The 22,247-nt window shown below is 41.6% G+C and overlaps 2 protein-coding genes across 2 annotated transcripts; one reads left to right on the top strand and one right to left on the bottom strand.

The window, feature by feature from the left end:
• Window positions 1-3,862: 3,862 nt before the first annotated feature.
• On the top strand, window positions 3,863-7,686 carry LOC115691523 (probable inactive receptor kinase At2g26730). The gene is made up of 2 exons (XM_030618169.2): window positions 3,863-5,327; window positions 6,605-7,686. Exons 1-2 carry the CDS (start codon window positions 4,016-4,018, stop codon window positions 7,267-7,269), a joined length of 1,977 nt encoding a protein of 658 aa, XP_030474029.1. The 5' UTR covers window positions 3,863-4,015; the 3' UTR covers window positions 7,270-7,686.
• A 4,647-nt stretch (window positions 7,687-12,333) lies between these two features.
• On the bottom strand, window positions 12,334-19,717 carry LOC115691526 (ABC transporter G family member 38-like). The gene is made up of 23 exons (XM_030618172.2): window positions 19,357-19,717; window positions 19,052-19,172; window positions 18,859-18,947; window positions 18,674-18,758; window positions 18,406-18,565; window positions 18,245-18,321; window positions 18,095-18,148; window positions 17,927-18,017; window positions 17,523-17,824; window positions 16,914-17,195; window positions 16,524-16,840; window positions 16,265-16,425; window positions 16,081-16,184; window positions 15,832-15,988; window positions 15,585-15,742; window positions 15,168-15,494; window positions 14,788-15,078; window positions 14,620-14,703; window positions 14,369-14,502; window positions 13,586-13,813; window positions 13,324-13,495; window positions 12,866-13,120; window positions 12,334-12,762 (listed from the first exon to the last, which is right to left on the bottom strand). Exons 1-23 carry the CDS (start codon window positions 19,638-19,640, stop codon window positions 12,505-12,507), a joined length of 4,191 nt encoding a protein of 1,396 aa, XP_030474032.1. The 5' UTR covers window positions 19,641-19,717; the 3' UTR covers window positions 12,334-12,504.
• Between the last annotated feature and the right edge of the window lie 2,530 nt (window positions 19,718-22,247).

The following is a 22,247-nucleotide window of genomic DNA, read 5'->3' as shown; positions in this document are numbered from 1 at the left end:
GTGGCTCCGTACGTTTTCGAACCTGACAAATTTTCCGACCTAAACAAAACAAGCAAATCAAATTATTGCCAGGGATTGCACAAAAAAAAAAGGAAAATTCCCACTGAAATATATCTCGTATCCAATCTGACGTAGTTCTTTCTCTACCGAATATTAAGTAATTAACTCGAGCGCAAATGCAAAATATTCCTCTCTCTCTATTCATGTGTGACATTTGCATATCCTAACCTTGTTCTTAAGAATCGTTCAAGGGAATGGCCTGCACGATTAACAAGTATTAGATACCGTGCACGCGGTAAAGAGACGCAGCCTATACATTTGGAGACACTGCAGTTCCTTCGTATACGACCGGGCAACGTGAGGAGAGTATTGAACCACATCATTCGAAAAAACCTCGTTGACATGCCCAGAAAAAAATTGCTGAGAAAAATTTACAACCCAAGAAATTATGGTTTAATTGTCCAAAAAATCAAACCTACCGTACGACGGCAAATTCAGTCCCAAACTTTAAATTGTGCCGATTTAGTTATAAACATTTTTAACGATTTGCCAATTGAGTCCTAAACCTTCCTAGACCTTTTGAAGATTTGTCCATTTAGTAGCCCGAAAGACTATATTGGCAAATTGTTAATAAGGTTTAGGACTAAATTGGTAATCGTCAATAAGATTTATGACTATATTGGCACAATTAAAAGGTTCAGAACTGAATTGGTATCGGTACGATAGGTTTAGGACTTTTCGAACAAGTTTTCTCGAGAATTTTTTTTTTGGCTCCTTTTTTAGCGTGGATTCTTGCATAATTGGAGCTAATTGTTCTAGGCCAAATATAATGATAAAAAAAAATGATATTCTTTTAACTTTGACCAAGTTGCGAATGTGATGGACAGTTGGACCAAACGACGTCCCCACGAACTCGGTAGTATTCCCATGTTGTTATCCCCTAGCGACAAATGGATAGAGCTTCTTGTTTAATTTCTTATTATGTAAGTTATCTTGGAGCGACATTAGAAACAGGTAAAGAAACAACAAGAAATCAAGATTTTAGGACGAATCACTGTCCATGCGACATGCCGTGAATAGCGAACGTGAAATTGAAAACGAAAACTGCGGTTTTCTTGAAGTGCAAAGGGTCGGAAGATTTGTCTTACCTCGATTGGGTCCGCGATATTAGGGAGGGGGAATCTCGACGCGGGACAAGAATCCTACCTTAATAGTTGGGACAAGAGTACATTTCATTTCGGAAATCCCGATAAATGTACTTTTATAAATTTGTGGTCGTGCTTTTGCATCAATTATTTAGGACATATAGATATTGAAAAACAAGTAAAATTAAGCAATCAAGGAGAAGTCTTTCCGCACATTCACCGTTATTTGGGCGACATATATATTTGAAGTTAATTTTGTAATCGAATTCTTTCACATATCAACCATCCAGTGATGAGTTTGCAAATTGTTTTTTACACCGAAATGGAACTAATTAAAGGACAAGTTAAATGAAAAAGTCATCCAAATTCTCTCTATCTATCTTGGAGTTGGAAAGTATTAGTTAGAATCAATTCAATATAAGTTGTAATAAATTTACATTTTTTCATTAGCAATGAGACGGCGTCTAGGTTAGATTTGCGTGCCTCGATTGTTCCACCTCCTCAAGTAATTTTAAAGGCGCGCTCCCCCTTTATCGGCCTAGTGTATTCAAAATTTCATTCATATCGTACTCCCAACGAGACTTGAATCCAAGAATACAAGGAAAAGGGTAATTCTCTCTTGCCGTCTAAGTCAATACCTTATTAAGAAGAAATGCGAATATAACCGTAGATAGTGAAAGATAAAATAAGCTACTAAGGGTACGTTCGTTTTGTGGAAAATAAGTGATTTGGAAAACAATCGCTTGTATCGCTTACAAAAATAAATGAATGAAAATTTTTTTCATCGCCCACGAAAATAGTTAGGCATAGATTGTAATCAATGATGAAAACATTTTCCGTTGACTAATTCTTCTAAATCATATAAGCAATCATTTTTCGGAAAATGTTTTCCAAATCACCAATTCTCCACGAAACAAACGCACCTTAAATGTATTCATAGTATCATTCTAGGTCAATTCCTTCTTTGATTTCTATTCCAATGATAAATTGCCAATGAAATGTAGGAACTCTTTTACATGGGTGAAGATAGTGAAAAAACGTGTGGAGATTTACTAGAAAGTTATAAGTGAAGCAGTCGCCAAATACTCCAAACTATGCTCATTATAACACATTTAACCCAAACTTTTTTTCCGAAACACCAAAAAACCCAAACTTATGTCCAAGTTACACATTTATCCTCCATTAGGGTCCTATCAAAAGTCATTATTAATTGAAGTGCTTCTTCTTTTTACACCGATTTGATATGACATGATTAATTTTTTCGAGTATCACATCATAAAAAGATTAAAAAAGGAAAAGGAAGCACCAAGAAAGAAAATTTGAAGTTATGAATAGTCAATTTTGATCGCACTTTTTGCCATCCAATCTAAAAAAGCTCATAATTCGTGCCCTAACCTAGTAATGCATAAGTATCCCAATGGCGCTCACCATGGGCCACGGTCATTATCTTGTTGGTCGAAGCATCTCATTTCTAGAACAATTTAATCGTCGAAACTTTCTCCTACTTAATTCTAGAGGTGTTCTACTTCCATTACCAAGCCTCGCAGTTTAAGAACTTTTAGTTATTAGAATTACCAACATCCATGAAAAATAGAAATAAAATATCACAATTACTCGCTCTCTTGAATCGATAATGTATGAGATCGCTTATAATTTTTTTTACTCTGGCGGCAAATGTTAGAATCAATATTTTTTTCTTTTTAAAACATGTTATTTTCTAAGAAGTATGTGGTAGGTACTTTTTACTTATTTTTTTTCGTTAATATCACGAAAAACCCTAAACTGGTATACATTTGATAAATTTACTCCAAACTAATTTATTAATCGTCAAAAATCCCAAACCGATATACTTACGACAAATTTACCCCAAACCAATTTTTTACCACAAAAAACCTCAAACTGGTACATTTGTGATAAATTTATCCTTGATTAGTTTCCGTTAAATTAGATTAATACCACGAAAAATTATAAATCGATACATCTGTAACCTCAAACTGATATACCCATTAATTATCTCACCTGACATCCAACTCAGCAATTTAACAGTAAAATTTAACGGAAACTAATGAAGAGTAAATTTACCGCAATTATATTATGTTGAGGTTTTTTGTGGGATTAATATTTTTTTTTGTTTGGGTTTTCCGTAGTTTACTTGCTACTTGTTAACAAGAGGAGACTTCGCTTTACTCGATTATTTATTACCTAAAACAAGAGTGGCCGATCTTCCCCCAAAACGCCCACGACGTACGCGAGTGGGAGGAGGACGCGAACACAAAACATACGCATCCCATCATCGCCATCCGCGACATACGCTGCTGCTGCTGCTGCTGCTGCTCCTTCTTCTTCTTTTTCCCTCTTTTTGGTATTAAGAGAGGGGGGGGGGGGGGGGAAAAAGGGTCAAAGGACGAAAAAAGTCGGGGTATTTGCCAGCTAAGGAAGGACCTGCCGCTGCTGTTTTTCTTTCTCCCCACTCCGCTTTTTGGGCCTCGTGATTCTCTCCTCTCTCTCTCTCTGTCGCCCCCCTCCCCCTTTCAAAAGTTAACACTCTCCTTCCCTCACTCCCCCTAACCCCTGTTTTCTCTCTCTAGCATTTTCCCCTCGCTCCCCCCCCCCTCCCCCCTTAACCCCTCTTTTCTCTCTCTACATTTCCCCTCGCTTCCCCTCCCGTAACCCCTGTTCTCTCTCTCTCTCTCTCTCTCTCCCTCCTCCATCCATGGCTTCCCACCTCGGAGCCCCTCCTCGGCCCCTCAACCGCAAATCGATCCGCAGCAGGCTCGAAGCGCGCTGAAACCCCGTCGTTTTCCCCGCGCGCGCTCTCTCTCTCTGTCTCTGTCTCTGTCTCTGTCCCTGTCCCTGTCCCTGTCTCTGCAATGGGGGTGTCGCTTGCCTCCGGGCCGACCCTCTTCGTCTTCCTCCTGGCGGTCGCGTCGGCGCTGAGCTCTCGGGCCGGGTCGGAGCCGACCCGGGACAAGCAGGCCCTCCTCGATTTCATCCGGCAGACCCCGCACGCCAACCGCGTCCAGTGGAGCGCCTCCGCCCCCGCCTGCGGCTGGTTCGGGGTCACGTGCGACGGCACCAACTCGTCCGTCCTCGAGCTCCGCCTCCCCGCCGTCGGCCTCGTCGGTGCGATCCCGCCGGGCACCATCGGCCGGCTGTCCCAGCTCCAGGTCCTCAGCCTCCGGTTCAACGGGCTCTCCGGCCCGGTCCCCTCGGACTTCGCCAACCTGACCCTCCTGCGGAGCCTCTACCTCCAGGGCAACGAGTTCGCCGGCGACTTCCCGCCGGGCCTGACTCAGCTGACTCGGCTGATCCGACTCGACCTCTCCTTCAACAACTTCTCCGGGCAAATCCCCTTCGCGGTCAACAATTTGACCCGCCTGACGCACCTCTTCCTCCAGAACAACCAATTCTCCGGCAGCCTCCCCAGCATCGACGCCAGCGGCCTCGCCTACTTCAACGTCTCCTACAACCGCCTCAACGGCTCGATCCCGACCTCCCTCGCGAGGTTCGACGCGTCTGCCTTCGCCGGTAACCTCGACCTCTGCGGCGGTCCCCTCAAGCCCTGCAACCCGTTCTTCCCCTCTCCTGCTCCGTCTCCGATCCCGCCTTCCCCGATCCCCATTGCTAAGAAGTCCAAGAAGAAGCTCTCCACCGCCGCAATCGTCGCGATTGCGGTCGGCTCCGCCCTAATCGGATTCTTGATTCTGCTCCTCCTGGTGCTGTGCCTCCGCCGGCGTGGGCGCCGGCGGACGCCGAAGCCGCCGAAGCACGTGGGGGCGGCCGGGCCGCCGAGGTCCGCGGCCGCAGAGGCAGGGACGTCGTCGTCGAAGGACGACATCACGGGGGGCTCGGTGGAGGCGGAGAGGAACAAGCTGGTGTTCTTGGAAGGCGGGGTCTACAGCTTCGACCTGGAGGACCTGCTGCGAGCGTCGGCGGAGGTCCTGGGGAAGGGCAGCGTGGGGACGTCGTACAAGGCGGTGCTCGAGGAAGGCACGACCGTGGTGGTGAAGAGGCTGAAGGACGTGGTGGCGAGCAAGAAGGAGTTCGAGGCGCAAATGGAGGTGCTCGGGAAGGTGAAGCACGAGAATGTGGTCCCCCTGCGAGCCTTCTACTACTCCAAGGACGAGAAGTTGCTGGTCTATGACTACATGGCCGCCGGTAGCTTGTCTGCTCTACTTCATGGTAATGCTCTCTTGCTCTCGTTCTTGTTCTTTGCGCATTCTTGTTCTCAATTAAAGTTTTAATCTTTCCTGGACCCGCAATTCTGAATTTCGAATACGGAATTCGATCTGGGCATGAGCTTGAATCTTTCTGGGTGGAAACTGAGCTTCAGGATTGGCCATGGAAATGGAGGGTACACGAGATTTTTCTCTTCCGGGCAGTTACGGTTTGTCTTTAGGGTCAGTGTTTTTTTTTGCGGTAAATATTCCACATCATTTTCTTGGACAGTGACCGATTTGGTGTCTAGCGCTGTGTTTTGACCCTGCTGATGCCCTGAGCAGTTCTGGCCATGGACCATGGGAGTTTCTTTAGTATTTATTGTCTGAATCGTTTTTTTTCTCTAGTCTTACATATGACCGCGGTCGTTGAATGCCGGGCTGTTGAGGGCATTATGGTAATTAAAGCCAGTACCGTGGGAGGGGGGGCGAACGCGAACCTGCACCGTAGAAGTAGCTGGAGAGGATTTGCACCGCGATGCGCCTCAGATGGCGTTGCGAGAAGAGAACAGATGCTCTGTTGAGACAACAAAAAAGAATTCCTTCTTTTGCGCAAACATTCTTTGAGTGGAAGCTACGCACCCCGGCGCACGTTAGGCGGGGGGTGGGGTGGGGTGGGGGCTGCGAATTTACTGCGATGCCACTGACACAGCAACATGAGCCCTCATGATTCTGTGTGGTGTCCCGACATCTTTTTCTGGGGCTTAACTTTTTCTGCGCCCTAGATGATGAAGACCACATGCGCTCCTTCCCTCCTTTTTTTGGCCCTTGATAGGGAAGTGTCGTCTCCTTTACTCTTTCTCCCTCGAACCCACATTGCCAAGGCCTCATTTTTCCCTGTTTGTCCTTACCCAATTTTCTCTTGAATTGCCAAAAGTAAAGGTGTGGGAAGAGCTTGGCATTATACAACTTGGGTACTTTGGTCCAGGGTCTGCTTTGCCAGAGAAGAAGACTCTTATTGCACTGGTTAAGTTATGACAGATAATGCTCACATACGTCTTTGAGTTGAAATGAAAGTAAATTTTCTGAGTCCAATTTCCTTGTGATTCTCAAAATTAATGTCTGTTCTTTCAGAGATGGGATGCTACCATCTCCCATGAGATTTATGGGGGTGCTCTAAGATCCACATTGAAAAGATCCTTATATTGTGAAGCACGATTGGAATGTTACTGGGGCCAAGAAATTTGCTGGGCATGGTAAACTAGGAAACTCCTCTACTAATCGCATCGCATCACATTGCAGGCAGTAGAGGATCGGGGCGTACGCCGCTGGACTGGGAGAACCGGCTTAAGATCGCAATCGCCACTGGGAGAGGCCTAGCACACCTTCACGCTGCGGGCAAGGTGGTCCACGGCAACATCAAGTCCTCCAATATCCTGCTCCGACCCGACCACAATGCCTGCGTGTCGGATTTTGGACTGAATCCTCTGTTTGGCACCGCGACCCCACCCAATCGGGTCGCTGGTTACCGGGCCCCCGAGGTCGTGGAGACCCGGAAGGTCACGTTCCAATCCGACGTGTACAGCTTCGGGGTCTTGTTGCTCGAGCTGTTGACGGGCAAAGCGCCCAATCAGGCCTCCCTCGGGGATGAGGGCATCGACCTGCCCAGGTGGGTCCAGTCGGTCGTGCGCGAAGAATGGACGGCCGAGGTCTTCGACGTGGAGCTCATGAGGTACCACAACATCGAGGAGGAGATGGTGCAGCTGCTGCAGATCGCCATGTCCTGCGTCGCGGTCGCGCCCGACCAGAGACCCCCCATGGTGGAGGTGGTCCGGATGATGGAGGAAATGAATCGGGGCGAGACGGACGAAGGGTTGAGGCAGTCCTCGGACGACCCCTCCAAGGGATCGGATGGTCAGACTCCGCCCATGGAGTCGAGGACGCCGCCCATAGGCATCACGCCTTAAAGCTCGGAGCTTCAAGAACATTCTTGCGATTCATTGAGATGGGTCATTCTCAGAAACGTGCACAGGGTGAGTAAATAACAGATTCTCAAGTGTCCATCCAATTTCCATTTCAACCTGATAGAAGGGTCAATTTTTTTCTTTCTTCTCTTTGAAATTTCTTCCTCCTGTTCTTGAAGAAATCTGCAAGGGGTCTTTCATATTTTTTGCCTGGTGGGGGTTGTGAATTTGATTCTTAGGGGGTGGGGCAAGTTGGAGTTTCATTTGGGGAGTTCCATGACCTTATTGGAATTTGACAAGTGACCACTTTGGTGCGTGTAGTTGGGTTTATTTAAATTCTTTTCTTTATCATTACTTCACATATCAATGTACCACTGTCTCTCAACTCTACCTCACGGATTTTCTTCTCTTCTTCATGTGCATCTTCTCTTTCTTTTCTTTTCTTTTTCCAGCTTTATTTTGTAGTGTTCCTCGTGCATTTGAACCAACTGGGTCGTTGAAAAAAATTCACCTAAAATTGCTCATCTTCTGTTATGTAGTCACCTTAAAAATGGCCAAAATTGTTGGATTTATTCTCGTTTTCCCGATGGACCTGCGTGAGGTCGGCCAATATGCGACGCTTTTTGATTAATGGATAATTTAATATATTGGAAGCATCAGATTTGGACATTATTGCGTTCGATTGCGAAGTGTTTGACAACTGGGGAGCTTTGAAGGCCAATATAAAATAAAGGAATGTTTCAATGCAGGCCATTTTGTTTAATGGCAAAAAGAAAAGAGGACGACAAGGCAGGCCATTTAGACGTACATAATAGCACTAAAAATAAGCTTTTTTTTTTTGGAGAAAAAAATTTATACTTTTTGTCCATGTAAAATTTTCACACATTTTCTAGTCATGTTCATTTACTTTTAGTTCGTCTAATCAAGTCATTTTATTTGACAATTTTTTAATGAAGTTACTTTGTTTGACCGCAAATCCGGTCGAATCCCGACTTACATGGCCGTCGGAGAGACGTGGTGGTGTGACGTGGATAAAATATTTTCCAATAAAATTTTTTCCATCTGATAAAAACCTTTCCCATCCGGATGTCCATGTGGGTGTATGCATTGATTGAATTTTATCTACATCATCCTTTGATGTGGCCTTCGATGGCTAAACTTTTTCCACACACGTCCACGTGGGCATCCAAATATTTTATCAGCATCAAACTTTGGGGTCATGTTAGCTGAATCCGGAATATAATGTCGGACGGATTTGATTAAAAAACTTGCGAAAATGACGAGATAAAATAAGAATGTGAGGACTCAAATAGAAAAAAAGGGTTAAAAAAAAAGAGAAAGTTCCTCTTTTTTCCTATTTTGTGGTGAGGAATGGGAGAGAGATATGGGAAACAGCCTGTCCGGGTCTAGGTCCACCCCTTTTCTTCCTCTTATAAATGGGGAACAACTTTTGACCCTACTATGTTGATTAATTCTTGATTTATAGGTTAATATCACGAAAAACTCCAAACTGATACACTTATAATAAATTTATCCCAAATTAATTTTTTGACCATCAAGAATTCCAAACTGAAATATCTGTGAAAAATTTATCCTTTATTAGTTTCCGTTAAATTTTACCTTCAAATTGCTGAATCGGATGACACGTAACAGTTGACGATTGTACTAGTTTGGGGTTTTACCTCTCGTTTTATCGCGAGTTTATTAGCTTGTAATTTTTCGTAGTATTAATCTAATTTTATAGAGGGTAACTTTGTTACAAGCGTACCGGTTTTGGGTTTTTGATTGTCAAAAAATTAATTTATAGTAAATTTATCACATGTATACCAGTTTGAGATTTTTTGTGGTCAAAAAATTAATTCGGGATAAATCTATCATATATATACTAATTTGAAGTTTTTCGTGGTATTAATTCTTGTTTTATTTGACGTTTTATCACTTTCAATTGGTAAAAAAAGCTTACGAAAGAATTAACTCTTAAGAAATGGACAGACTGTGGTCAAACTTTACGGTGGTGGGCTTATTGGGGGACGTGCCTCTTTGGGAAAGGCACGCACAATTAGAGGAGTTTGGCGCACCGAAAGCATCTCATTGTAGCCAAAGCATCACTTCCCATCTGGCTTTCATTTTTTTGCTTCATCTTCATGCTTTTAGGCCCTTTTCTTCCCTTTTTGTGCAATGCATCGTTCATGGGAATTTACCCTTTTGATTGTTAGGAACAATTGGCATGTTGGGGTGACTTTCACTTGAAGCAAATTATGTCCCCCTATCATTTCTTTCTTCTCATGAAATGCCGTTCGTAAACGGTGCATATGTAGAAGAAGGTGGTTGGATTCCATTGAACGTTTCAAACCGAACTTCCATGACACATTTCCCCAAGTTAATTTTCATTTCGCAAAAAATCTCAAACTAGTACGTCTAATCTAGATCTTAGGATTCATTCCGATATCCAGTTGAAATGCCCATATGTTAATACACACAAGAGACGACTACAAAATAAATATGATACGAAAAGTCGTCGTGTATCGATATGCGAGCATTTTAACGGAATACTAGACAGAATGCTAAGGAATGGTAGATTTGGATCAAGGGTATCGTTTTGTGAGGGAAAAAAAACCAGGTAAATATTTCATGGATATGTTAATTGGGATTTTTAATGGTAGTAACCCAAAAGGAAAAAAAAGAAAATTGACCAATCTGATACCAATATACTTTCAAGACTACTTTTCTCTATTTAAAACTACGAACCAGTACGGCATGCACCTTTCAGTGGAAAGCAAATTTGGCAGGAGCGATCCACGCACCGTCGATTCGAGAGAGCGGGTGGTTATAATTCTCAAATCAAAGAGAGACGCTTCCATTCGTGCAGTACATCGTACTCATCAGCGGTGCACGCCCTATTTCCCTCCGAAGTTATTAACCAATCGATTTCGTTAATGATAATACGTAAGCGGGCCATGACATTGAGTAGACCATGTTTGGTTTAATCGCCACTTTCAGGTGGGACTACGTGAGGGGGCGAGAAGATGCCCTTTCACACGTAAAACCTACGTGCTTAAGTTCAAGTTTGGTGGGAATATTAGATGGGGGGATGTCCTTATAAATAAATGAGACATAAGCGTAAACCATAATTCACACACAACACATCATTTCCCCTTTTTTGATTTCCTCTCCATCGATGATGCGTCCGATTAATTGCATGCCCACAACATCGCGACCCCACTCAACACACACACGCACCACTGAATCTATGTCCCCATCATCACTTTGTTGGCACCAATGTCCAATGGAAGCTGAGAAAAAAATATTATGATTAGTCCAAACCCCCCCAAAGTGTTTTCTTGATGCGAGATAGATTCCTCAATAAGTTAATTGGCAATGGGAAAATTCCAAAAAAAGAAGAAAAAAAAAAAGGAAAGCTGAAAAGAAATGACCCCACCAGAAATTCACACTTTCTAATTGTTTCATAAGTCGGAAATTTTTGTTTTTTATTTTGTCTTGCATTTTCTGGCTTTTTTTTTTATCTGTCCTATTCCACATCTGAAACTATACATTCTCACCTGCCCTTCCCAAGTAGCGTTTTCTGGCTTGAAGCACTCGAATATGTTATTGAAGTTTATAGGGATAAGTGTACCATAAGTCACAAAACTTGTTACAAATATGCAATTGAGTCATAAAACTAACAAAAAGTGTAATAAAGTTACAAAACTTGTAACAAAAGTGCAATCGAGCAATAAAACTTTCAAAAAAAGCAATCGAGTCCTAAAACTTGTCATGAAAGTGTAATCGAGTGCTAAAATTTTTAAAAAGTGCAATAAATGAAAAGACTTGTTTGGATCAATTTGACAAGTCTAAGAACTCAATTGCGCTTTTTGAAAGTTTAAAGACTCAATTGCACTTCTTAACAAGTTTTAGGACTAGTTGTACTTTTTCAAAGTTATGAGACTCAATTGCACTTTCGTGATAAGTTTTGAGATTTCGAATGCACTTATCATAATTTTATGTATGGAATATCTATTTAATCCCATGTTGTTAGAAATCTGCTCTTGTAACTTAATCATAAAAAAACTAGGTATGAATTACACGAGTGGATAATGATGTAGCATGATCTTGATGCGGTAATTAGTCGATCTAGTGAGAGAATCCCAATCCTAAATATGTACGAGAAGTCTGTTATTAAACAAAATGAATTACTTGTATATAAATATTTACATTTTCAAATTACACATTTATCTAATAACTTAAAGTTTTAAAACAGCTGACAACAGTCTCATGAAATTTGATATGGTATCAGAGAATGAGGTGCCGATTTCAAATTTTTTCGGATCCCCTATTTATCGCCTCTCTTATTATGTATCTTCATCGAGTGCTTGTCCACGGGCGCGGTACAATTCGCCTAATAATTTTAATGTTTCAAATAGATTGTATTTTTTAATGGCTAAGGAGTAAAAGCTTTGTTTTTTCCATTTCACAGCTCACCTACTAAATGTGGTTTGCACCTAAATTTTGGCCCCCTAAATTGAGCTGTGATTTATGGCGTGTGTACCGCATTTGTCTATACTAATTGTAAAATTAGATCACAGTGTACATCCCGCAATGCATGCATAACTACTCATCCTGTGAAATCCGATTATGTCCATAGCACGGTATGCAAAGGATCGGTCCCTCGAGAGATCATGGAAAGCCCCTTCCCAAATACACTACGATCACACCTCATGAGTTCCAACTTATGGAGGCGACGGTGAATTTTGTTCCTCTGTTGACATCTCTCTATCAAACTTAGCTAAGCCGCATTAGAACTAGATTGCAAACTATTCATATCTGCACTCATCGAGTAAGTCGAGATCGGCGTGGAGTGGCTGCCGAAAGTCTAGAGATGAATTCTCATTCTTGCTCCCCCTCCCTCGCGTAGCAAGGCAATCAGCGCATCGAATTTGCTTTGCAACTGTCATCGGAGTGGACCGATCGGTTACGTCACGTTTCTGAATCCGTCATATGGTAATCTTTTAGGAGAGCAAGCTCATTTTGCAGTTGTTATGGAAATGTTGTCTGAAGAGTAGTCAGAAGTTGGAACAAAACCAGTGCCGGCAGTTTCCTGCTTGATATATGCTCAAGAACTCAAGCTAACGCATAGATCTACAAGCTGGTCGACACAAAATTGATTAAACTACCATGCCGACCAGATGAACAACACAATGCAAATGTGCTTTTAGAGCTTCATTAGACTTTCGACTTCGCCTATCTCTTCTGAAAGTTAAGAGCCCTCGTAGCATAGGTGAATACACTAACAAAGAGCAGTACAAATCCAATCAATACAACCGATACCACCCACAAGAAGTCGGATCTGAAGCCGAAGTAATCCCTCAGATACTCCGCAACCGTCTCCCCCGAGTCAAGCATACTATGCACATCACCATATTGTGCAGTGACCAAGCCGTATAGACTCCAAGCGAGTGGGCATATCCATGTATACCACCTCCACCACACAGCAATTCTCTGCAATAGGAAGAAAGGCCGTTAAGGTGAAATTAACCGGTGCGATCCTCATCAAAATCAAATCTGCAAAGGAGGGTGCAAAGGCGAATGGGCAAAACTTTACCGTCCTCGGAATCACAATGCCCGAGAAGAGAGTCCATATTGTGTAGGACATGCCACTGGTTGCCGCGGCGATCACTTGATTAGGACTGACTGCTACGATCATCATCCCAAAGTACAGAAAGTATAAGATGGAGATGAACAAGAAGAACAGGGTTAAGAGGAACCTCGAAGCCATCCATTCATATCCCATCATCGCGAATGTTATGGTCCAGGAAATAACAACCTGAAGTAACGTATATGGAATCTCAATTGCAACCTGTAAATCAACAAGGATCATTCGTGAATATTGTAAAGTAAGGATCACATTCAGAGTACTCATGCCTAAATCTCATTATGCCGTCTTTAACTGGCTCATTAGATTATATGCCTGCTATGAATTGGAGCCACTCGGCTCTACGACTTAGTCTCCTACTATGTAAGTTTCTACGAGTCGATAAACATGAAATTCTACTTAATCACCTGTGCCATTGCATAAGGTAAAGCAGAGTACATTCCAGCTGCACGCTCTCTATAATACACGATTCTCTCGGCCACTATCATTGGACGCAACAGAGAAACACTTTGCGTTCCCATAAATGTGATTGTAATGAACATAGCACCCACTCCGTTCAGTATATCCTCTCTCGATCTCCTGCGCGATGAATTTCATTCATGGTTGCTCAATAAACAATAACATGATGAGAGATGACTGTTCAGGTTTGGTTTTTTTTATGTATCATACCTTTTGGAACCGAGATCCCAGAACAAGATGCCAAATACCACAGCCGCAGACACGGTGAAAAGAAACCGTGCTGCTGTATATGATACATTCCGCCAGTAGGATTTGTGCTGTTTCCATAAGCAAGCTTTGAACTGAGACAGGAAGGACTGTGAGTACTTTGAGGGAAAACTAAGGGGATGTGACCCGAGAGAAGGCAAGCTCAATTCCCTAATTAAAGCTTCATTTCTCCTGCACCAAGCAGTCCTTGAGGTGAGATATTTAAATAAAAAAAACCCGTCGACTGTTCTTTCCTTTCAAATAAAGGGAAAAAATCACCAAAAACCCCAAACTTTATCATCTGTGACACATTTACCCCGAACTTTTTTTTGTGACACCAAAAACCCCGAACTTTGCTTTTTGTGACACATTTACCTCAATGTATTTAGTCCAGGGGCATTTTCGTCTTTTTTGCTTTTTCTTTTTTTTTTTTCTTTTTTTTCCTTTCCGGCGAGGGCTGCCCATCGCCGCCCTCGCTCGACGCCGGCGAGGGCCCCCCTCGCCGGATCCGGCGATGGGCAGCCCTCGCCGGAAAGGAAAAAAAAAGAAAAAAAAAAGAAAAAGCAAAAAAGACGAAAATGCCTATGGACTAAATACATTGGGGTAAATGTGTCACAAAAAGCAAAGTTCGGGGTTTTTGGTGTCAAAAAAAAAGTTCGGGGTAAATGTGTCATCAGATGGCAAAGCAGGGGGTTTTTGGTGGTTTTTTCTCTCAAATAAATAAGAGAAGAATTTTTTTATTGATACCTATAAAGTTCTGATCTCTTGTACTCATCTGCAAACTTTACACCCAAGATCTCTTCTTGTGCCCTTGCAGTGACTTCCAACACCCAGTTTGCAGGATTAGTATTGTCTCCTATTCTTCCAACTCCAGGTATGCTCTTCAAAAACCACCAATTCATACAAAAATGAGTCGGCCGATGTGATTATGAGGAAACTGAAAATGGAATTAAGTGCATATATAAGTGGATCAGGCTCTATTTAATGCAAATGCCCACCTCGAAATATGCTATCATTGTACGACATTGCAGTCCCAAAGGACCTGCATATATTTCTCTTCCACCCCGGGTCAATAGGATCAACTGTGATTAGTTCAAAAAACCGAAGTTACGCCCTTTGCCGAATGACATACTGAAAGAAAGCATGTTTAGTGTTGCTGATGTTACCTCATCGAAGGATTCAAATATGTCGAGACTTGGCTGATGAATCGTGCACACTACTGTCCTTCCCGTATCAACGGTACTTCTTACGGTTCTCATCACAATAGCAGCTGCTCGGGCATCAAGGCCTGAAGTTGGCTCATCCATGAAAATTATCGACGGGTTGGTGACAAGCTCAACCGCAATGGTTAACCTTTTCCGTTGCTCCACCGAAAGTCCATTAAGATTCGAAACTCCAACGAGAGCATGTCTAAGAGGCATCAGCTCAATCAAGTCCATCACCTCCTCTATGAAAAGCTGCATCATTCACACATATATAGCAGTTATTACCATCTGGCAAAAGCTCATGTGAGATTATGCAGTTTGACACACAGAATTAGACGCACCTCTCGTGTCTTCCAGTTAGTCTCTGGAGGCAATCGGAGCCATGCTGAATAGAGAAGGGACTCATACACAGTAACAAAAGGAGAATGTATGTCTTCCTGTTCGCAGTACCCGGAGATCCGAGCAAAAGTTGCCTGCTCCTTTTGGTGACCCGATATGGTGATGTTTCCTTCTATGTATCCGCTGTTCTTCCTTCCAGCCAATACATCGAGTAATGTAGTCTTTCCAGCGCCACTAACTCCCATGAGTGCCGTCAGAACTCCTGGTCTGAAAGCTCCACTAACACCATTCAGAAGCTTTAACCGATTCTGCTGAGAATTTTGGAATCCCTGCAAGTTCAAATTTTATGGATAACCGTTGAATTTGTGACCAACAATTTCGTTCTTAAGTCACTGAGTCCCGAACAAAAGCATGAGTACCTCTGGCATATCGACAGAATATGTGACATTCTCAAAGGTGATGGACAATGGAGTAAACGGGAGAAGCATTCTTTTTCTGCCTTCACCATCTTCTCTAGTTTTGTGTTTTTCGTTCAACACTTCTTCTGTCCTAAACACAGCTTGCGATTTCCCATACTCTGCAGGAAAAGTTCAGTGTGCTAAGAATCATCAATTGTGGGAAACTTTGACGAAATCAGCAGATCAGCTCCTAATGATTTTAGCTTACGATTGAGATAAGAAAGTGCCAGAGTGCTGACAACATTTAACAGAACAGTGAAGCCGATCAATGCACCAAGGCTGATCCAATACCAACTTGGATCCGTGAACAAGCCACGTGATCTCAATAGAGCTATTCCCAGAGTCTCTTGTGTTCCTTCGAGGACCTATATGGATTTCCTGGATCAATTATACAGTTTCCACAAAATTTTACAGGAGAAACTGCATATTATTACAATAACAACAATTGATGGCGTACATGACTCCAAGATTCACCAAGAAATTCATTTACTGAGATGGCGGTTTGCGTGTACAATAGGGGAGACATCCAGAAGCCCCATGTCAGCCACTTCTTCATTCTTGCTGAAAGGAAGACGAGGGTTCATGTGACTTCCGAAGCAAATAAATATAGTTCTCTCCATCTTTTAATGAAAAGGCCATACCTCGCGATAAGATAAACCCACCAAAGGTTAGAACCCAAATCAATACAAAGCTTCCAGAAGTATTTGCAATGACATGGTCCCGGCTCAGCGTGGCTGTGCAACGGAAAAGTGCGTATGACATTAGTCCACTTAACACGATTGCGACATATTGCTTTAGTAACCTGAACAATAAATCAACGAGTCAATGGTAGCGATCCACCAATACTAGAGATTACATGACTGAGAAATGTTTATGCACAAATCAGGTGATGAAACTCGCCTTATGACACTAGGATCAAATCCTATTATATAATAAGTTGTGGCAACCACAAGAGCGACTTCTATCATACATAAAGGGAAACAGAGGATTGATGACGGCAATGAGAATGCCCATGAAGGATAAAAATGGAGATCCCTTTGCTTGTAGAACACAGGAAGCTTGTCAATCGTTGTTGGAAGCTCAAAAAATCCGGCGAATAATATCATGTAGATCAAGAAATAGAGTGCGCCGAGATGCACCGTTCCATCTTCCACTGAATTATGCTGCTTTCTGGCTTGTCCAAATACCGTTGCCACAATGATTGAAGAGATCCAAATCTGACACACCAGTTAGATGAGGTCAAATTTTTTTGAATTTGTAATGTAGCCTAGAAAAAGAAACTTCACTCACTTGAAGTGTCTTGATTATGTGCATGTTGGCATCCCTCTTCATTAGAGTTGCTTCCCTTGACAAGCAGGCTTTCAATAGTTCCCTCTTGCTAGCACCATACTTAGATTTCGTCAATGCTGCAGCATGATTTTTTGACCTATCAAATGGGGTCTTCAGCTCCTCTTCATTAGCTCTTCCCACATGAAATGACTTGAAGGCCTCAACAAACTCAGCAACTGGGATATAATGGTATAAGGATTCTTCATTGACCCAGTATTGCCTCTGATCCTTCCTTGAAGTCACCTTTTAATCACAGTCGAAGCAAAGTTAGGCATGCAAAATTTGTTTGTCCTGGAGTTGGTTGTCACTTTGGAGATAGAATACTAGAGAGCCGATAGAAAGCAGATCATGCAACTTAAACTCATGTATTGCTTGGATAATAGAATACCCAACATGCCACCATGAATTCGTGTTAGTTCAGAAATTTCGCTATTCCTCCTAGAAACGTTACTTTTAAAAAAAAAAGTGTGCACGGTTGACAATTGGAAAGGTTCGCCAAACAATGGCCATGTCATGAACTAAGCTAGCAATACTGCATAAATGACACTTATGCGATTACAGCAAACCTACTTCCTGCAGATAGTCAGCAACGCCTTTTCTGTCAGGACATCTGAAGCCCACAGATTCGAAAAATTCGAGAACGCATTCACGTGGGCCTTGGTACACTATTTGTCCTTCTGAGAGGAGTATAATGTCATCGAAGAGCTCATAAGTTTCTGGAGGTGGCTGGAGAAGTGAGACGAGAGCAGTCTTGTTAAATATGTGGATGGATTGCCTGATAGAATTTACTATCTGAAAGGTGGTCGAACTGTCGAGACCAGTTGATATATTGTCCATGAAAAGCGCATTTACAGGACCAACCAGCATTTCCCCTGAACCAATAAAATCAGAAAAAAAAAAAAGTGGAAATAGGTAACCAGTGCGCATCAATCTAAGTCATCTCATATAAGAATTACATCCACGCGGTTCTTTACCAGTAGTAACACGTTTCTTTTGTCCTCCAGAAATGCCCCTCCTCATTGCATTTCCTATCATAGTATCGGCGCAAACTTCAAGTCCTAAAATCTGGGAGAAATCAAAGCTTGGATCAGTGCAATGTGTGAGATATACGCTCTAATAGTTCTAAAAATAGTTTATTTTACCCTGAGAACATAATCAGTAACTGTGTCTTCCTTGTGTTCCTTCAAAACCGATGCCTGTACCACAATAAATCCTCAGCATAAGAACCTTTTGGCAAGAATATAAGGAAAAATTGGAGGAGAATGTCTCCGAGTAAAGTAAGATATGTCTACCTTCATCAGAGCATCTATATAAGGATCTGGCTTAATTTTCAGTAACTTCTCCCTTCTCAGAAGTTCTGTAAGCATGTCTGCAGGTTGTGGATTTGGTAGAAGTCATGAAGATGCTGATTGTTTGTGTCTAACAGCTCTATTATTTGCAAATTTTAACTTACCATAGCTAGAACCGAGTCCTTGACATTTTGCAGAGAAGGCCAATGTTTCTCTAACCGTCAACTGGGGAATGTGGATGTCATGCTGGCTAACGTAAGCAGCCGTCCTTTCCGGCACGAACTCGTGCATTTTGTGTCCATTGTATGTAACTTCTCCCAAAAACTACAATTCACAAGGAAGTTATCAGATGATTGAAGACCGGCGCAAATCCCGTGTGCCATAAGAACTGCAATATTTTGGAAGACAAATTCTAGAAGAAGGTTGTTATACGTTCAGTTCCGGATCTAGCTTTCCAGTCAAAGCTTTGAGTAAGGTGGTTTTGCCGGAGCCAGGTGGTCCCATCAGCAAGGTCATTCTGCAAACAAATTAATAAGTGTGCAATCTTCATACTGTGCACCCGAAAAGGTCAACAGAACTGAAGAAAGTTGGTTAAGTGATTAATAGAAATCGGGTACCTTCCAGGTCTTATTATACCACTGACATTACGAAGAACTGAAAACCTTCTCTTATGACTCGGAAGGAGATGAAGAAAATGTCCTACATCCTTTACGACAGAACAGACAATCACTATGAAAGCCTCGAGAATGACAACACAAAAGAAAGAAAAAAACTCATAATTGAATTTATGTTCCAGTTTCAAAGGAGCACCTCCAGCCGGTTGATAAAGGAATTGAGTACTGTCGGTAAAGCTCTATCACCCACGTAAGCTTCTGCCTCGACATTGAGATACCGGAATCGAACCTCAATTGTCGGTAATTTGAGACCAACCCTGTTCTTCAAAAAATATAAAAGACATAAATACTTTGACATACAAATGGGGCAGGAATTTGCTTATGATTTTTTCGACTTGCAATATCCATCTGTATAAACTTCTCGCAGAAAGAACGATCTTGAACTCTCAGAACGGGATGAATTAGCGTCTATCTCATTCTTCTAATACTAGTACACCTAACCTGTCTATCCTGTGCTTGAGCTTCTGCAGGTACTCTTCGTTGCTGTCATCTTTCTTCAGAAACCTATCCAATAAGCCTTGCCTCTCCTCAAACCCGAGTTTCGTGAGGTCTGTTTCTTTGAGATCTCCCGTAACTCCATGCAGTACCCCTTTCCGCACTCTCTGATATGTCGGCAGACGCTCGATAGCAGCCCATTTGAGAGCTTCTTCATCGTCTTCTCGAGTCCTACTACTACTATGTATGCTATATGCATTTGAATAGGTCCTAATGTGGCCTAGCTCCATCGGCTGCTTCACAATCTACAGATTCAGGAATGTAGAACACCCCAAATCATGCTTCTTGGCTTCCATTTATAATAGTTTCTGACGTTCCAAGATAGGAAGAAATTAAAACAACATGTCAGATTTTTTTGCTTAATAAGAATGAGTCAAAAGTTTGAGCATCTTAATTGTAGTAGATACTGTCAGATTTTGCATTGAATAACTTTATAAATGACTGTAAACTTGGAAAGTGAACGTGTTTGTTGCTCTACAATTCTTTATCGGCAAAATGACATTAAAAGTGCCAAAAATTTTGTATAACGCTCCCTTAGTTCCAAAAGTTTTCGCCAAAGTTTTCGTCGGCTCGCTTAAGTACCAAATAGTAGAAAAAATAATTACTTAAGTGCCTCCGGTGAGAATTTCCGGCCAAAAATGTTATGTGGCATTTATAATTAAAAAATAAAAATGAGTTGGCATTTTTTTTTTAAAAAATACCAGTCCACATGGACATGCAAAATAAGGTCGCTTAATAGAACGGGGATGGGCAGGGCAAAAACGACGTCTCTTAGTCCAACCAAGCAAAAATGACATCGCACACAAGGAAGGTTACAGGGTTCGATTGTCTTCAATGCTGGCTGACCATCGCGCCATTCTCCCTATCGCTGTCGTTCACCCGCCGTCGCCATTGCTCGCCGTCTGTGTCGCTCTCACTCACTTAAGTTCGTCATTCTCACACCCCCAACTCAACATAAATAAGAGCAATGACACGGCAGTCCTTTCACTCAAATGATGCAACCTCAACATAACCAGAACTCAACATAGTATCGAAATATATACATATGCATATATATTTTACAAAATGTTTTTTGGTTACAATATCAGATAGTTGTATAAACCATCAAAGAGCTATATATACAAACCCATCATAAAGTTAACTTAAAAGCTCAATAGCTATATACAACTCATATCAAAAAGTCCCCACTATAAAAAAAGTCCTCCCGATAACACTAACACACTAGTCCTACTTATGGCTCGACGAAGAATTTGAAAAGTAAATAAGATGAAAGGAATGAGCTACCGCGGCCCGATAAGTAATACATTTCTTTTAAGTGGATCGAACATTCACTATACATCGTTATAAAACGATATCATATCATTTCAAATTTAATATACGATATACGTAAAATATCGAAAATGTATGATGACTTTCCAACAAAAATTTATACGTACAAGATGAGTCAACTCAATAATAACAAACAACTATCAACAGTTTATTCCTTTAATTAATCTCATCAAATCACATGTTGATGGTCTATTTCATCGATTAATCTCAAATCACATGTCAATAGTCCATTCCATTGATCAAACTCAAATCACATGTCAATGGTTCATTCCATTGTCCGAACTCATGCTCATATATCTAATCATGATCACGCATAATGCCGAGTGACAAGGCGACCAAGATTCCCCCTTGGCAAGGTCTCAACCTATATTGCCTGTTGGTCGGCCCACAAGGATATCCTAAAGTAGTATGTACATACCTACGAGCCCTTCAATGGGCTCACAACGATATTGAACATCAACACAAACTCACAACAATATCCTCCAAAATTCACAAAGTTAAATTAAAATGTATATTATAAATCAGTTTCACAAATCAAAACACATAATCTTTCCACAACCCAGCTCTTCTGCTAGAATTACTCTTTGTAAAGCATTTCTCAAATCTTTACCAAACTCATTTCATTAACCAATTCGTAAAGCCATATATATTTCATATAAATAATTTTACAATATCTTTCGTAAAACCATTCTCAAATCATTCATGAATACTAAAAGGTAGTAATAGTTCAATCCAATTTATACTAGAAATATGCTCTCAATAACCCATACTATATTAAAACTCTTCATTTTCAAGATATGGGTTTGTAAATTCATAAAAGAAAGAGTAACACTCACCTGGGGAAAGCCGAAAACCAACCTTAGTTACTTTAGCCGACGTACTCGAATTCCTAACAATTAATTGAAAATCGATATTAAAAATCAAATAATACACTATTGTAACGAACGACACAACTAATGACACTTATTCTTCGATAAAATGGCACCCACACGCTAACAAATAAACTTGTTTATAGCAAATATCCATTTTTTCCTTACGTGTATTATTTGTTACACATAACTTGCTCATGAAACTTTCGAACTTCATTCCAAACAAACCATACTTCGAAATTGATTTTCGTCGAACACCACCGCTCCACAACACCCTAGGTTACTATTTCCATAAGAATCACAGCTCAAAAACTTCTCAATTGAACCTCGTAATTGAAAATCTACATAACTTCAAATTTGTATCCTAACTTCCAAAATTACTACAATTATAAAATTAATAGACTTTAATACTAAATCGGTATTGCAATTCGCAGTTGATTCGGCTTGTCGAGGTGTCCGGACGGTGAACGCACACAAATTTTCTCTCTTCTTTCCTCTTTCATGGACGAGCGATTTCTTTATTTCCCTTGTTTTTTTCGCCGATGGTCTTCTCCTTTTTAAGCTCACTTGCACGATTCGCTGAAGGAGAACGAGCTGTGGTTGGACTTGGGCTTGGGCTTTACTAACAAAATAATTGGC

This window comes from Syzygium oleosum, unplaced genomic scaffold, assembly GCF_021117445.2.
Source record: "Syzygium oleosum isolate NSW1041296 unplaced genomic scaffold, Sole_v2.1 Sole_v2.41, whole genome shotgun sequence".
NCBI lineage: Eukaryota > Viridiplantae > Streptophyta > Magnoliopsida > Myrtales > Myrtaceae > Syzygium > Syzygium oleosum.
The sequence above is the reverse complement of the archived record's forward strand: the minus strand, read 5'-3'. Positions and strand labels throughout refer to the sequence as shown.

Coding starts and splice junctions, on each gene's coding strand:
- LOC115691523 (XM_030618169.2), top strand. CDS start 4,016: ATGGGGGTGTCGCTTGCCTCCGGGCCGACCCTCTTCGTCTTCCTCCTG. Junction 5,328..6,604: donor CTTGTCTGCTCTACTTCATG/GTAATGCTCTCT, acceptor ATCACATTGCAG/GCAGTAGAGGATCGGGGCGT.
- LOC115691526 (XM_030618172.2), bottom strand. CDS start 19,640: ATGGAGCTAGGCCACATTAGGACCTATTCAAATGCATATAGCATACAT. Junction 15,989..16,080: donor TTGGTGAATCTTGGAGTCAT/GTACGCCATCAA, acceptor AAATCCATATAG/GTCCTCGAAGGAACACAAGA. Junction 13,496..13,585: donor TGGGATCTCGGTTCCAAAAG/GTATGATACATA, acceptor TTCATCGCGCAG/GAGATCGAGAGAGGATATAC.